Genomic DNA, 17,931 nt, shown 5'->3' with positions numbered 1-17,931 from the left:
AACAGGCCTGTGCCTCTGCTACGGTAATCCAGCAAGCAACTGGTACGCCAGGGTGGCATCTTCCTGATCAGGAGACGAGAGTAGAGCCAAACCCAGAGCAGTCAGGTGTACACCAGGCAGGAAACTTCACAAAACATGTCAAGGTGTCTCTCACTTGGTGGCCGAACCAAACAGTGAGACTTCCAGTCAACACTCACAATCCTTAACATGGTCAGGCACTCAAGCCCATCTTCCGAGGTCCCACTCCACACAGATCCTCCAAACTTATGAAGAGGAGGCTGACATAGAATATGGAGGGGTCCAGGGGACCACAAAGGCAAACCGTCGGGCCGTTTTGTATATAGAGCACACCAAGACACAACATCACATACCTTCCTGAACGTCTCATGTTACCGAAGGTTGTCAACCACTGCCTCAACTCACATTTAAGTACACCCTGACCCTCGTCACACTTTTGGCTCTGACTCGACTCCTTCACAGTCAGATGGCTGGTAGGGAGTACTCAGGCTCGCCGAGAGTTCACCACTGCAAAACAACAAGGTCAGCACATGACAAACACTATGTACAAAGTACGCACCATGCATCTACATGAAACATCTAGAGAGAGCATCAGCAACCACATTCTCTGAGCCTTTTATATATTTAACTTTCAAATTAAAAGGCTGTAGGAACAAAGCCCATTTTAAGAGTCTGATTTTAGTCACTATACACAGGAACAGGATGAAGAGATCCTGAGACATGTACAAATGCTGAATAGCCAGCCCCAAAATGAAAATTTTCTTTCCTGTGGTAAAATGTTGACATTTAAACTTAGAAGGTTGTTCATAGACAGTAACAGTTCTGCAACCTCTCGCAGTGCAACAACAAACACCAAAGACATCTCTTTGCACCCAGGTTGGATACATCAAGTTTACACAAACACCATCACGTTCCATCTCACACAAATTTTAAACACACAATGAACACAATTTGCATTACACACATTAAAATGGTGCTTGAACACAGACCATGGAAATCACATCTTCCATGTTTTAGCTTATTTAAAATGTTTGCATCTTTTAGTGCATAAGTATCAATCTTTCTAATTCTGTAAACCTTAGTTGTTAAACGTACTCTGTGGTAGTCAGTGTTTATGCCCAGGGTGCCATCTAATTTGGGAACCATGAAGCATGGGAATGCCCACTGACTCTCACTAAGCACTACAAACTGGTGTTGGAAGAATTTCACTCCTTCCTCCATCTCCAATTTTTCATACAGATTTTTCCCACACAAAAATTGTTGAATTGGCTCAGTTTCCTTAACAATTTCCTCATGGAGTTTCAACTTTTCCCCCTTACTGACATCTCAAACTTTTATAAAGTTCCAAGGTGGCTGAGCCAACTCTCCAACATTTTTCTCATTAAAACCAAGCATGCATTTCCCAAAATCTTTTACACACATGTTATTTCTTAAATACACTTTTGGTATTTCATACAGATTATTGTTTTGCAGCCCTTTACATTCCATTAAAACATTGGTCTCTCTGAATTTTTGACATAACTTCAAACCCTTTAACCGGTTATTGTGTACACTATACTCATTCTTTTCTTGCTTGGGGGTGTGGGTTTTATATCTAACCCCTGGGAACTTCCCCCACAACATGTTCAGCTCACAGCAACTTGCCATACAGATTTTCACATGAATTGGCTCCAGTATCAACACTTCCTCTCCAGCCTCCAGAGTATCATGGTCCATATATGGTCCCACATCATCATCCTGGTCTGGTTGATGGGCACGTTCACTGGTACCATCCACCTCATACGAGCCAAACAGTATCTGAAACTGAGAAAAAGCTCCGAGGGGGGAGCATCACCATCATCCCCAAGCCAATAGCTCAGAGATTCCAGAGTACTTCCCCACTCAGCAAATACAAAGAAAGGGATCCTCTCCTCCCAGTTGTTAGTATTGTCTATACCATAGGCTTGCATCATTGTCTTGAGGGTTTGATGTAATTTCTCTATTTCCCCTTGAGATGAAGAGTGATACACAGTTGAACACTGAGGCTCTACTTTTAGTCCCTTCAAAACATTTCTAAAAGACTTTGAGGTAAAGTTAGGCTCTTGATCTGTTTGTACTGCTTGTGGAAAACCAACATGAAAAAAGAACTTCATCAAAACCCTTAAGACTACATGAGCAGTTATCTTATGTAGAGGGACTGCTTCCAGGTACCTGGTAGTGGAGCAAATATTTGTGAGTAAATAATCATTTCCCAGTTTGGTCCTTGGGAATGGACCAACGACATCCACTACCAGCTTACTGAAGGGTTCACCTGGTGCTGAAATCGGCTGAAGGGGAACAGGTTTAATACTTCGACTAGGTTTCCCTATAATTTGAAAGGCATGATAGGTCTCAATATGCTCTCTGACAGTCTCCCACAGCTGAGACCAGAAGAAATGCCTGGAAACCTTGGACATCACCACCTGGGGACAAAGCCCTTGTTCTCCTTCCATCGATACTGCAAACAGAGGTGAATTCTTTATAAGAGTTTCCTCCCTGAAATGAAAACACTTATTTAACTGTAAAATCTCTTCCTCAGCAACAGCGACATTTTCCTGCACAGAAATTAATTGCACCCTAGCAGGTGCAGCCTCTCTCACACTATTTAACTGATCCATTCTCCAATCATGCTCAGCTCTGGCTGGAACATCCTTTTCTTCAGTTGACTGCAGTTCAACATCAGAAAGCAGAGTTACCAAACTTAAGCCCTCACCATCCTCATGAGAAATATCATGAAGACTGTTGGTAGCATGATCATGAGCCATACTTCTCATGGTGGAACCATCAGGGAGAAGGTCTGGCAGGGTTTTCCTAGCCATTTCCTCCCAACATTTGGGACTTGGTTTCCCCCAAACTAGTTGTTCCTCACTGTCTAACAGGCCCATAACATTATTCCCTAATAAGAGGTCGACCCCTTTGAAGGGAATTTCATCTGAGATACCTACAGGGAGATAGCCAACTTGGTATGTAGATTCTACCCATAATTTGTGTACCGGTGTCCTTATGGTTGAACCCGTAATACCCTTCAACAATATATCTACCCCAGTATAGGTATCCTTAGACACTGGTAGCACTCCAGCACGTAGCAAAGAGTAGGTGCTACATCCATCTCTCAAGGACAGTATGTTCTCAACTCTGCCTACATCCTTTTGCAAACCAACTGCGGACCTACTAGAAAATATACACATCCTGGGGTCTAGATCCAAAGGTTCCTCCTCACCTTGCCTTGAAGACCTAATGCAGGCAACTGGATGTATCTCTGCAGTTAGAGTCCTCTGGGGTGGTTCCTCCCTTTCCTGATCTCGCCGCCTTGACCAGCAAAACTTTTGAGTGTGTCCAGTTTTGTTACAGTAATAACAGATAAAACTCTTAAAGGTATTTTTACCATTTGGTGTAGGACTGGTACTGTTTACTCGAGGACCTGAAACATTATCTGATTGTCTAGGTAAACTTTGAACTCCAGCTGACTTACCTTTTCCTTCTATTTTATAGGGCACCTCAGCCTTCATTTGTCCCTGAAAATTCTTGTCCCACTTACCTTTATGACCATAGGACTTGGAATAAGGTTTAGAATGAGTGGGGAAATTTTTAAAAGCAGCATGACTGTTTTTACTTACCAATTCCCTGCGAGCCAAGAATCGGTCACCTAGATCCAGTGCTTCTGAAAGATTATCTGGGTTTTTGTCCTCCAAATATTCTCTGAGGTCAACAGGGATTGTATTGTACAATTCCTCATGAACCATCAGATCTACTAATTTGTTATAGTCTTTATTAACTCCTTTGGAACAAACCCATTTCTTAAAAAGGAACAGTTTCTCATTCCCAAACTCAGTTAAGGTCTGCCCATCCTGAAATTTTTGATTCCTGAACTTTTGCCTATATTTCTCAGGTATCATTTGGTATGCAAGCAATACTTCCTCTTTAATCTTATCATAATCAGAAAAATCTTGCCCCTCCAGAGTCTCTACTCTCTGGAATCCTTTACCCACAAGTTGTGTGCGAACTAGGGTAGCCCACTTCTGTTTGGGCCATCCTTGCTCCAAAGCAGTCTTCTCAAAAAAAGAAAAATACCTATCTGGGTCACTCTCTGTAAACTTAGGGACAAAATTTGCAGCTTTAGTTATGTTAAAGTACTGCTCAGGCTCTTGTTCTGAACCTCCTAACCTTTGACGTTCTTTCTCCTTAGCTTTCATTAATTTCATTTCAGCCTCTAGTACAGCTAATTTCAGTCTCATTCTCTCCATTTCCATATCACCTGGAGTAGGTGATTCCTCATCTTCACTATTAACAGGCATGTTTACTGATGAATTATTACCTTCTTCCCTGAAGCCTAAAAAATCTGAAGACTCATCTTCTGACATAGTTTTATCTTTAAACACTTGCTTCCCTCTTACAGTATCAGTGGACAAAGTTTTCCCACAGGCACATAAAATAACACAAATTGAATGTAAACTATGCACATAGCACTTACCATAACCACAACAAAAATGTGTTACTCCCTTTCCCCCACCTTAGGAGAAAAACAACCTGTAAACTAATATATGAAAACAACACTTCCACTGACACCACCTTGGTAAATCTTCTACCAGAACCATGCAACTGTTATTACCCCCATACCAGCACATATAGTTCAAAGAATGTTTTGAGTTATTTTAGCAGTCAAATAACTCTCCCGGTCAAGCTCCCATGTTACGTTGGTTTCCCTTATTTCTTGGATGGTAAGGTTCTCACTACATGTTCTAGTGTGGGGTAGCTTTTACTTAATGGCCTTATTTGTCTAGGGGTAATACTTACATCATGGCTGATCATCTTGAGTGTCTCTGATACCTTTTCACCAGCCCTCTTCACAGGTTATGTAAACTACTACTATAAAAATATAACTGTATTCTCAATAGATATGTACAGAATATACAATCACAGCCTCCATTTTCAAAACAAATCTACACACTCCATCCTGTGCTCCACATGGTGTGTTCCAACACTCTTCCTTCTCTCTCCTTGACATAACTCTGGGCTAACCAGTGTTTTGACACACTTTAGTCACCCTGGGTATGGTGGCCAAAACTTAAATTATAAAAACTCACCCCTGGAGCACACATGATGCCCCAAAAGATAGGAGAAGGACCCAGAGATCCTGCCAGGTTGAAGGTCAGCCACAGAGAGAGAGAGTCAGAGAGAGGGAGAGAGAGAGAAGCCTACCTAAGCTCCTCCCACCAAAACAAAAGACTGTTGCCAAGCACACTTCTCCAGTTACCACAATTCTACCACACCTTAATTTTACTTTTACAAAAAGAAATACAACTTTATAAACTACTTATTTAAATTGTGTGTTTGTGTCTATAGTATAACATATTATATTGAGAAAAATAGGTTTGACCCAGCTGCCTCTCAGTCATAAGGTTGATCAGTCCTTCTGACATTTAGAGCAAAGTTCCCATCAATTCAATATAATTAGGTATTATTATAGTAACTGTTACTTATAAATGCATGTTGGGTCCTATATCCCCATAACACCATTGCTATCCAAAATCTTTGAGAAACTCGTGCACAGGAGACTATATTCATTTATAACGGCACAAAACATACTCAACCCCTGCCAATTTGGATTCAGGAAAAATAAAAGCACTAACGATGCAATCATAAAAATGCTAGATCTGCTTTACACAGCATTGGAAAATAAGGAATATCCACTAGGAATTTTTATTGACCTAAGAAAAGCTTTTGACACAGTAGACCATGGCATCCTACTCCACAAACTTGACCATTATGGTATAAGAGGCCATGCGCTTGCATATTTCAAATCTTACCTTACTAATAGGTATCAGTATGTCACCATTAAAGACACAGCATCAACAACACAGCCACTTGATACTGGAGTTCTGCAGGGAAGTGTCCTTGGTCCCCTGCTCTTCCTTATATACATCAATGATCTTCCAAACGTATCTCAACACCTGAACCCCATTCTCTTTGCTGACGACACGACTTGTGTCATCTCTCACCCTAATCTTGCCACCCTCAACACCATTGTTAATGAGGAGCTGATCAAAATATCGACTTGGATGACAGCCAATAAACTTACGCTTAACAATGACAAAACCTGCTACATTATGTTTGGTAGCAGAGCAGGAGATGCGCAAATTAACATTAAGATCGACAACACTCTAATTGCCAGGCATAATGAGGGCAAATTCCTTGGCCTATACCTCGACAACAACCTGAACTTCAGCACCCATATCCAACACATAACCAAAAAAGTATCCAAAACGGTTGGGATCCTCTCCAAGATACGATACTACGTGCCGCAAACTGCCCTTCTCACACTATACCATTCACTTATATATCCATACCTCACCTATGCTATCTGTGCTTGGGGTTCAACTGCAGCAACACACCTAAAGCCAATAATAACCCAACAAAAAGCCACAGTAAGAATAATCACTAAATCCCATCCCTGGCAACACACCCCCCCACTCTTCATAGATCTAAACTTACTCCCTGTTCAGTACATCCACACTTACTACTGTGCAATCTACATCTACAGGACCTTAAATTCCAATATTAACCTTGACCTAAAACGCTTTCTTGATAGTTGCGACAGAACCCACAGGCACAACACCAGACACAAACATCTCTATGACATTCCTCGTGTCAGACTAAACCTTTACAAAAATTCAATGTATGTCAAAGGCCCTAAAATCTGGAACACCCTACCTGAAAATTCTAAAATTGCAGACACATTCATCACCTTCAAAACTACCATTAGAAAACATCTTATCTCCCTGATACACCCTGTCAACTAATTACACGAATACCACCTCGTGGTTAACACTTACACTCACCCATTTGACCATAAACAGAAATATCAATCTCAATCTCAAAATAATGAATCTTAACTAGTCATAAGTTGGCCTGTGATACTCCAATACTGAAACTATGTATAGTGCCAAAACAAAAGCATTCACATTGCTAAACTCACAAACTAGTATTTAGTCACTTAGCCATAATACCAACTTACCTCATAATTTTGTAATATTTTAAACTTAAGATTTAATTTAAGTCTGCCTGAAATGCCTAGCCATGCTAGGTGTTCTAGTGGTACACTCTGTAATTATTATTTTACTACATGTAAACCACACAATAACCAAATTCTGTAAACTCAGCATTGTAATCCTTATAGAGAATAAACTTTGATGTACCTAATCTGGCTATCCCCAACAAGAACAATGTTTTTACCTTCCTTGGTGTCATTCATCGTGACGTTCCCAGTAGTCGACTCACTTTCATCAGTAGCATGTTTCCACAACAATTTCCTGGATCTTCGTTGTTTCTATCTCTCCATCCGGCCTCTTGATCCTTAACTTCGTCCCATGCTTTCCAGCCACTGTCCAGGTTCCTTTCTTGGCTTGACAATTCACAGCAGGAGGACTACTACGAATCCTCGTTTTCCTCAGTCAGTCACTGTATCTCAAGCTTAGCCACCTTCAGTTCCTCCTTAAGCTGCTGGTAGAGTTGCTCAGATTCACAAAGAGCACACTAGACAAGTCTTCACCGAGTCCTCACCCATCCGAATTTTCTTCTATTTTCCAAATAGTTCTTGTTCTTTTCTATTTCCTTTCATCTCCATGGGGAAGTGGAAAATAATTTTTCCTCCATAAGCCATGTGTGTCATAAGATACGACTAAAATGCTGGGAGCAATGGGCTAGTAACCCCTTCTCCTATATAAATTACTAAAAATTAGAAGAAAAACTTTTTAAAACTGGGATGTTTGAATGTGCATAGATGTAGTGCAGATAAGAAAGAGATGATTGTCAATGTTATGAATAAAAAGAAGTTGAATGTACTAGCTCTAAGCAAAACAAAACTGAAGGGGGTAGGGAAGTTTCAGTGTGGAGAAGTAAATTGGATTAAATCAGGAGTATCTGAGAGAGTTAGAGCTAAGGAAGGGGTAACGGTAATGTTGAAGGATCAGCAATGGAATGAGAAGAGGGAATATAAATGTATATATTCAAGGGTTGGATATGAAAAGTGGGTTATAATAAGTGTTTATGCACCTGGAGAAGAAAGGAGTAATGAGGAGAGAGATTTTGGGAGATATTAAGCAAGTGTTTAGGAAGTTTTAAACCAAGTGAGAGAGTAATTGTGCTGGGGGACCTGAATGCTAAAGTGTGAGATATGGTTATAGAGGGTGTGATAGGCAAGTTTGGGGTGCCATGGGTAAATGACAGCGGGGGATTTATAACTGTCCAAACGTGGATCTATGTTCTCTTGCCCAGTGCTCTGGAAATTTTGAATTTTTTTTTTTTTTTTTTTTTGTAGATTAAAGAGGGCAATTTTCTGTGTGTAATAAGACCAAAAAAAAAAATTTAGGGTCAGTACTTACCGAGATATAAGACCGTGAAGTTGGCGCTGGATGCTCATGTGACAGCAACATGGAGTCATGCCACTTGCAGAAGTGTTGCCAATATACCTTTTTTTTATTTATATAATTTTTATGTTCTGATAATTACAATTTGTAGTTCTTGTGATTTCATAGCCAATCTTTGTTCTGACACTAATATTAGGTACTGAGTTAGTACTCAAATAGTCACAAACACACTGACAGGTGAACATTTTCACCTGCCTTGGTCACCTACTATTGTTTAGAAATATACACAAAGTGTTTATAGGTCCCAGCAATGTTTTAGACATGCTGGAGTATATATGAAACTCCTTGAAACATGGTGTAAGACCACCGAGTGTCACTCCACTGCTGACAGTGCAGCAGTGGAGTGACACTTTATGATCGTGCACTGCCTTGCCTTTGTTTGTTTTCACTGTTACATATAAACATGTCTATCTGTTTGACTCTCTGTTCATCTGTCTGTCTTTTTGTCTGTCTGTCTATTTGTCTGTCTAGCTCTGTTTCTTTATCTCTGTCTCTGCTTATCTGTCTTTCTGTCTGCCTGTATGTCTGCTTGTCTCTCTTTCTGTCTCAGAGAAATGCTCATGAACTAGCAGGTATTACACACAATGCAGAGTCATAACGTCTGATTCCTGAACAAGTGAAAATGCTTATTACTTGCCAGTCATGCTTATTATGTCTTATATCTACAAGCACAGTATAGCACTTTGTCTGGATTTTTGGGGTTATCCTAGGTAATTTACAATATGTATAACTATTTATGTGTACCTGTGAGATAGAAACACAGATAGAGACAGACAGACAGAGATAGAGACAGCAAAAGTCAATCAGCCACCTGGCTGGCCAGCCAACCAGCCACCCAGCCAGCTGGCCTGCCAAACACGTATTACATACATTACAGAATTGTTTCTCTTTACTTAGGGCATAGGTTATAGGACATTCTAGGAGGATGACACTACCAGTGGTATCAGAATTGAAAGGATGTTGCACATGGGTTATTATCGAGGTTTTTTATATTTCCTCGACCACTTGTGGCCATATCCATCTCAAGGTTACTAAACTCTGGGTCAACATCACTTTCCTCTTAAAAGGGGAGTGTTAATACAACATGACATCAGTGAATACCTGGTGTTTACCATGCTCTTTGCTCTAACTGGTGCTCCCACAAGGTATTAAGTGGTCCCAGATTTTTTTAATACTGCACACACTGTGTGTTAAGGCCCATTCTATACCGACTAGGCATCTCAGGCCAATCATCCAAAATTTGGAGGCAGGAAAAATAAAACATTGATCTACGTTTGGAGCACTAGCGGTAAGAACGTAGATCTACGTTTGAACAGTTAAGGGGTTAATTGAACTTTGTGTAGAAAGAAGTAGATAAAGGACCGATGGATAGACTTCAGGATGTGCATGTTTATAGAGGGTCCTCATATACATCAGATCATTTTTTAATTGTAGCTACAGTGAGAGTGAAAGGTAGATGGGATACAAGGAGAAAGGCATCACCAAGTAAGAGAGAGGTGAAGGTTTATAAACTAAAGGATGAGGCAGTTAGGGTAAGATGTAAATAACTATTGGAAGAAAGATGGGCTAGTGAGGGTATAGGCAGTGAGGTTGAAGAGGTATGGGATAGATTTAAGAATGTAGTGTTAGTGTGCTCATCAGAAGTTTGTGGTCACAGGAAAGTGGGTGCGGGAGGGAAGAAGAGTGATTGGTGGCATGAGGTAAAGAGAGTAGTAAGAGAGAAAAAGTTAGCATATGAGAGGTTTTTACAAAGTAGAAGTGATATAAGGAGGGAGGAGTATATCGAGAGATTAAGAGAGTGGTAAAGGAATGTAAAAGGAGAGCAAATGAGAAATACTTTTGGAGTGAGATTAAGAAGATGAAAAAGTCTACAGAATGAATGTGTCTACAGAATGGATGTGACAGTTAAAAACAGGAGAGGAGAGTTACTAGATGGAGAGTTGGAAGTACATGTATTGGGAAGATGGAGGGAATATTTTGAGGAACTCTTAAATGTTGATGAAGATGAGGAAACTGTGGGTCTGTGCATTGGGCAGGGAGGTATAACATCTTGTAGGAGTGCAGCAGAGCCAGATGTGAGAGTGGCAGAGGTGCGTAAGGCTGTGGGTAGAATGAAAGGGGCTAAAACAGCTGTGATTGATGGGATCAAGACCGAAATGTTAAAAGCAGGCAGGGATACAGTTTTGGAATGGTTGGTGCTTTTATTAAATATATGAAAGAGGGGAAGGTACCTAGGGATATGTTTAGTACCTTTGTATAAAGGCAAAGGGGACAAAAGAGAGTGTAAAAATTATAGTGGGAATAAGCCTGTTGAGTACTTAGTAAGGTGTATGGTAGAGTTATTATTGAAAGAATTAAGAGTAAGATTGAAAGAAGAATTGCAAATGAACAAGGAGGCTTTTGTCTCAGTAGTACCATACCAGTATTATTATTATAATCAAGGGGAAGCGCTAAACCCGTAGGATTATACAGCGCCTGGGGGGGATGTGGAAGGCATTCAGGCTTAATTCGGGGAACTGGAGCACAGATCCAATTCCCTAAATCAAGAGCTCCTCACCAACATCTCCGCTGTTTTCTGTAACCTACTAATCATTCCTTCCCCCTTCTGCCGCCCAATACCCTCGCTTCCTTCCCTGCCCTGCAGCGCTGTATAGCCCTTGTGGTTTAGCGCTTCTTTTTGATTATAATAATAATAATCCTCACCAACATCAAGGAACCTTCCCTGAGGAGACCATACCAGTAACCAGTTACCAGTGTCAGTAGTGACTCACTACCAACCATCTGTGTGAATCACTTGTTATTCACTGTTACAGCTGACAGCACATTTTGAACCCGCTCACACCTAGGAACCATCTCGTGAGGCAGTCAAAAGATAGGGAGCAGAGACGTAGGTCAGGCTGGGCACTTCCCATATATTCCGTTTTAATTATATAGTAGGGCCCCACTTATACGACGGGTTAGGTTCCAGGCTGTCGCTGGAAAGCAGACATCGCCGGAAGGCAGAACTCCATTTTTTCCATTTATAAATGCATATAAATGCCAGACAACAAGTTTACACAAAATTATATTAAGTTAGTAATAGAACTAGGCATTAAAAACACAAAGTAAAATACAGTCACAGTAAATTCATTACTTATCTTAAAGTATTTGTAATCTTAATGTAGGGAGAGAGGTGAGTAGTACTTATTTGTAGGAAGTCAGGTGCAGGTAACCCAGGTGTAGGTAGCACTGGCTCCCCGTCTCATGCTTAATATACGATATTTAAAACATCCCAGAGAGGTAAAATGCACATGCAGTACACTCATTATTTACCTTAAAATATGTGTAGTCTTAATATAGGAAGAGAGGTGAGTAGTATTTATTTGTATAAAGTCAGTGTAGGTAGCCGGTAGGTGTAGCCTGGGCTACACCTACCGGCTACCTACACTGTGGCCCAGAGCCATATTATTAACATCGACATGCCTTGTTCACTGAATTTAATCATTTCTAACAACTATCTTTAGATGCCATCATAAACGAAGGTAGAAGTAATGAATAATTCATGCCGAAAATTGTAAACAAAAGCAGAGTGGGAGAGTGGCTGGGCCAAACGCAGATTCATACACGTTTTCTCTGATGGATGAACAGAGAAAACGTAATGTTGTCCCTCCACCCGGCTCCACAAGTATTATTATCAGAGCATATAAAATATGCAATAAATGCCAGACAACAAGTTTACACTAACTTATATTAAGCTAGCAATAGAAATAGGCATTAAAAACACAATAAAAGGTAAGATACACACAGAGTACACTTATTACTTACCTTAAAGTATTAATATTAATGTGTGAGAGGTGAGTGGCAGGGTGTTTATTGAATAAAATCAAAATGGCACACCATCATCCTCTGACTTGGCACTTAGAGCAAGATGCTTCCGACTTCTCTTTTTATTACAGCTAACCTTAAGACGCCATCGTCAATGAGAGCCAACAAGTTAACGAAAGAGTAAACGAGAGACAGAACGAGATACAGAGTTGAGACAATGTAAGAACACAAACTGAACAGGTAGTGGACGATCACTTGGTCAGGCGAAATGTGTATTAATATGTGTCTACTTTTAGTTCATTCACGTCCATTTGTAAGAGTTTGTAAAACATTTACCTCAATATTTTTTTTTATTTTAATAATAATTACCTCACAATACAAATACTCTTACATTGTGTACAAGTTAGTTCAGAATAAACAAACAGCAACACACCATTTTTAGAGTGAATGAAGATAATAATAATAATAATAATATTATTATTATTATTATTATTATTATTATTAATAATATTATTAATAATAATAATAATAATAATAATAATAATAATAATTATTATTTATTATAAAAAGCACTAAACCCACAAGGGTCGTGAATTGCTATACATAGAGTAAAGGCATACGAAAAGAATGTTTTTCTACAGTTACCCCCCCGGTGTTTGACTAGAGAAAATGTAATTCTTCCGACACTACCTACACAGCTGCTTTGTAAACAAAGCTCATATTTACATCAATTTTTATTCTGAGTGTATGTATCATGTTTATATGCTATGTAATGGGTTTCATATATAATTTTGAGGAAAATATCATAGATGGATTAATGAAAATGCCTATATTGATGTAAAATAAGACATTTAGTGTGCCCAAGAGTGATTATTATTACGTAGTATTGGCGTCATGAGTAGAGAGAGACTTAGCAATTTTAATGTGTACCTGCACACCAGCACAGTGTGTAAGTATATTTAAGTACAGGTACACATAAGTATAATTGTCAGAGTACATATAAAATATGCAGTAACTTTAAAACACTTCCCTGACATAATAGATGTGGTCACGGAAAATGTAAACAAACCGGGTGGGGGCGCCATATTTGAAAGACCGTTTGCTGTATAGCAAATTTTGGTCATAATTTGACATCGCCATATTAGCGGAACACCGTAATGCGAAACGCCATAAAGCGGGGCCTTACTGTACTCCATTATTGCCTATGTGATTATCCTTTACTCAATCCACATTATCAAACCCACGGGACATTTGAAAGGGTAGATGGGTGTGTAGACCAAGTGTTTGCAGTGAAGCATATGGGTGAACAGTATTTGGATAAGGGTAAAAAGGTTCTCGTTGCATTTATGGATTTGAAAAAGGCATATGATAGAGTGGATAGGGAAGCAGTGTGGCAGATGTTGAAAGTGTATGGAATAGGTGGTAGGTTACTAAAGCAGCTCTGAGTTTTTATGAGGATAGTAAGGAGAAAGGGAGATTTCCCAGGAATGCATGATGTCACCATGGTTGTTCACCCTGGTGACATCACCCCTGTAACCACAGGGGGATACGTTCCAAGTCCTACCACGGATGCCTGAAACCAAGGATAGTAGCGAACTCTATATACAAGTCATTATTCATTTATTTACCCACCTATGATAAAGTTAAGTTGATAAAATATGCACAGTAAGACATTACCAACATTAAATTATAATAGAATGCACCCTTCCTCCTCCACCACTGCCACTGCAACAGCAGCAGTTGCTGCAGTAGCAGTATTTATCATGTAGTATCTACATCTGCCACTTTTCTGACCATGACATAAGTTTGTCTAAATCCTCCTGAAGTTCAGTGACATCTTCCCCTGAATGATTTATCCTGCCTACCTTTGTGTCATCAGTAAATCTGCTGATACCACGTTATTTCCTCGTCAAGGTCATTAATGTATACAGTGGTCCTTCGATTTTTCGTAATTAATCCATTCCAGAGAGTGTAACTATTATCGAAACTGACAATTTGCGAAACCATTTTCCCCATAAGAAATAATGTAAATACAATTAATCCGTTCCAGACACCCAGAAGTATTAAAACAAAATGTTTTTTTTTACATGAAATACAGATGTATATACACAGGAAACAATGAGACATGAAGAATGAAACATTAACAGCATAACACATACCTTTATTGGCTATTCTTCTTAGTGTATGGAAGGCTGGAGGAGGAGAGAGGTTGGATTAATTACTGTTTGGAAGGAGAATCCCCTTCCATAAAGACTTCAGGTACCAAGTCCTTTTCCAGAGTTACTTCCCTTCTTTGTTTTTTAATGCCACTAAGACCAGCGTGAGTGTTACTGCACACCTGTGGCGCTAAATACTTGTCCAGAGAGCTCAGTTTCTGGTATCTCTCTAAAATTTGCAAGCCGACATGGCTTGCAACAGCTTTGTCAGGGTGATGTTTCCCCACAAATCTTTCCATCCTACTTCACATTGCACAAATCTCGTTAATTTCTGAAGAAGGGACCTTCGTCCATCTCTCTCCCTCCTCCTCCTCCTCTGAAGCATCATGCTGAGCTGCAGTCTGTTGCTGTTCCAGCTGAAGCTCTTGCAGCTCTTCAGTGGTTAGGTCTTTGTTTTGGTCCTCCACCAACTCTTCCACATCCTCCAAACTCACATCCAACCCCATGGAACTTCTCAATGCCACAATAGATTCCACAACTGGCAAAGGGTCCTCAGGGTCAGCCCCAAACCCTTCAAAATTCCTCTTGTGGACACAGTCTGACCACAAATTTCTCCAAGGAGAGTTCTAAGTCCTGGAAATCACTCCCTCCCAAGCCTTGCCTATGAGGCTTATGCAATGGAGGATACTGAAGTGGTCTTTCCAAAACTCTCTTAGGGTCATTTGAGTGTCTGAGGTCACATTAAAGCATCTTTGCAACATTGCTTTGGTGTAGAGTTTTTTAAAGTTTGAAATGATCTGCTGGTCCATGGACTGGAGGAGAGTGGTATTAGGGAGCAAGAACTTCACTGTGATGAAACTAAACTCCTTCACAATTAGGTCATCCAAGTTTGGGGGATGAGCAGGTGCATTGTCCATTAGCAGGAAGCACTTGAGTTCTAATTTATTTTCCAGGAGGTATTTCTTCGTACTGAGGCCAAACACTTCATTGAACCAATCAAGGAAGATTTCCCTTGTGACCCATGCCTTATTATTAGCTTATTATTATTAGGCCTGTTTCATCACAATTGAGCACTTGTTGGGGTTTGAATTGTTCAGTCTGTATGTACTCCTTGGATTCACTTATGAATTTTTCAGCTGCATTTTTGCCAGAACTGGCAGCCTCACCATGCCTTATCACACTGTGTATGCCACTACATTTCTTAAATCTCTCAAACCAGCCTTTGTTGGCCTTAAAATCGTAAATATCAGTACTCGTTGCAGGCAATTTCTTTACGAGATCGTCATGCAGCTGCCTTGCCTTTTCACAAATAATCGACTGCATAAGACTATCTCCTGCTAATTGTTTCTCTGTGATCCACACCAACAATAACTTCTCAACATCTTCGAGTACTTGCGATTTCATTTTCGTGAGCATATATACCCCCTTTGCAACAGCAGCTTCCTTGATTTCCTTTTTCTTGCTCACGATGGAAGTGATGGTTGTATGGGGTTTCTTATACATCCTGGCCAGCTTTGCCACATGTACGCCACTTTCATATTGTTCAATGATTTTTTCTTGATTTCTATTGTATTTTTAACCTTTACCAAAGGCATGGCACTAGGAGCTTTCTTTGGAGCCATGGTGGCTTATTTAGCAGTTGCAAGCACTAAAATTAATGGAATATTATGAAATGTATCATATGAATGCATGAGGTGATGGTCACTCTCCGATAAACAGCGGCACACTGGCTGGGAATGGAGTGTGAGGCTACTCGGGGCTGTGCGTACACATCTGAGACGAATGGCGATTCGTGAGTCAACATTTGGACGAAAAGAAATTACGATTTTCGAAAATTACAACTTTCGATGCTTACGAAAAACGAGGGACCACTGTATTATGAACAACAATGGGCCTAAAACTGATCCCTGTGGAATGCCGCTTATTACAGATTCCCACTTAGATTTTACCCCATTTATGCACAGTCTCTGCTTCCTGTTCATGAGGTATGCCTCAGTCCATGACAGGACTTTCCTCTCATTACCATGAGCTGTCACTTTAAGTCTTTTGTGTGGTATCCTATCAAAAGCTTTACTAAAATCCAAATAAATAATATCAAATTCTTTATCATGATCAGCTGCCTCAAATGCTTTACTGAAGAAAGCCAGTAAATTAGTTAGGCAGGAATGGTCCCACATGAATCCATACCCAGTATCATTTACCTGCATACTGAGGAAGGGGTGGAGATATGTTGCAGTTTTTTAACTGTAGTGTAGGTATGCCTCTGGTAAGATAGTGAAGTGACTGATGATGAAAGTGTTTCTTCTTTTTCAGGTCATCCTGCCTCAGTAAGATGCAGCCAATGTGTTACTAATAAGAATAATAATAATAAAAACATTATTTGTTACTATGGTAGAGCATAGTTACTCAACTTTTGAAGTAAGAGTCTTACCACATGGGATATAGTAGACCATCCTGGAAAGGAGAAGCTTTGTACATCTGTTCCTCAGTAAGTTCACATAACAGGAGGAAATGCCTAAAATCAGTAAATATTTGAGACCTTACGGAATTTAAAATAGGGCAACATCATTTTCAGTCCCGGTCCTCAGCTCCATTGTGTACAGATGCTGAATAAACCTGTAGAATCTTTACTTAATCTTGGGATTACAGATCGGCAGCTAGAATTTAGATGATCTGCAAATTTGTCACCATATAGATCAGTTTCAATTTATAGGCACATATTAAAACTTTTGTACTTTGCTGATACTATCTACAGAATTTCAGGTAATATACTATAGCAATGCCAGCTGACAGGGAGCAAGTCATTTTTTTTCCTACAGGTGACAGTTTTGGCTATGCATTTGCTACCCTAGGGATGTATGCTATTATATGAAAATCATGTCTAAACATTTCAGTTTTTTCTTGCAGAAAAGACGAGTGTTTTTTTAATGAAAATGGGTGTTTAAACTATGGCGCTTCTTTAATCTTATTGTGTTATAGGTATCTTTAATCTTACTCTTATGGATATTATTATATTACATTCAATGAGAGAATGCTAAGACCATACAGATCTTCCCTTCCAAGGAAGTTGAGGTCAGGTTCAATTCCATGCGGCAGGAGCCCCTCACTGGTGTCAAGTAATGTCCCCTGATGGAAGTGTTACAGGTAGTTTCTTGCCAAAATAAGTTAGTGCTCACATACAGATGCAGTTTATTTTTTAAGTTGTTCAGAATACCATTAGACATCCTTTGTTTTGCTAGATATCTGTCTGGTGACTATGTTGCTGGCTACGGAGTCATTAATATTCAACCTTCCATATATGATCCTGTCATACGATGATGGGCAGTGAGCATTCATAAGCAGTAGCATTTTAATTATCCTTCATTTATATTTGTAAATGATTAATTTACAGATATAATTTTAAAATATCTTTGTAATATGACTAATAAAATTTTTGCTTAAGCTGTACCTGTCTTCTTATTTGTGTATTAATGATTTCATACTTGTGGGATTTGGGATAGTTACAGATT

The 17,931-nt window shown here is 39.6% G+C and overlaps 1 protein-coding gene across 8 annotated transcripts in view; it reads left to right on the top strand.

Annotated features, from left to right (window-relative positions):
- Khc-73 (Kinesin heavy chain 73) overlaps positions 1-17,931 on the top strand; it is an 886,736-nt gene that overhangs the window by 867,747 nt on the left and 1,058 nt on the right. Inside the window, exon 37 of one of the 8 annotated variants that reach the window (XM_070083275.1) lies at positions 16,736-17,309. The exons of the other annotated variants lie outside the window; for them this stretch is intronic. Within the exon in view, the coding sequence (XP_069939376.1) occupies positions 16,736-16,824 (89 nt within the window). The 3' untranslated portion in view covers positions 16,825-17,309. Of the gene's footprint in view, positions 1-16,735; positions 17,310-17,931 lie in introns of those variants that run through there. 8 annotated transcript variants of the gene reach the window in all.

This window comes from Cherax quadricarinatus, chromosome 9, assembly GCF_038502225.1.
Source record: "Cherax quadricarinatus isolate ZL_2023a chromosome 9, ASM3850222v1, whole genome shotgun sequence".
Taxonomy (NCBI): Eukaryota; Metazoa; Arthropoda; class Malacostraca; order Decapoda; family Parastacidae; genus Cherax; species Cherax quadricarinatus.
Note: the sequence above shows the minus strand (reverse complement) of the source record. Positions and strands in the feature narration are given on the sequence as shown.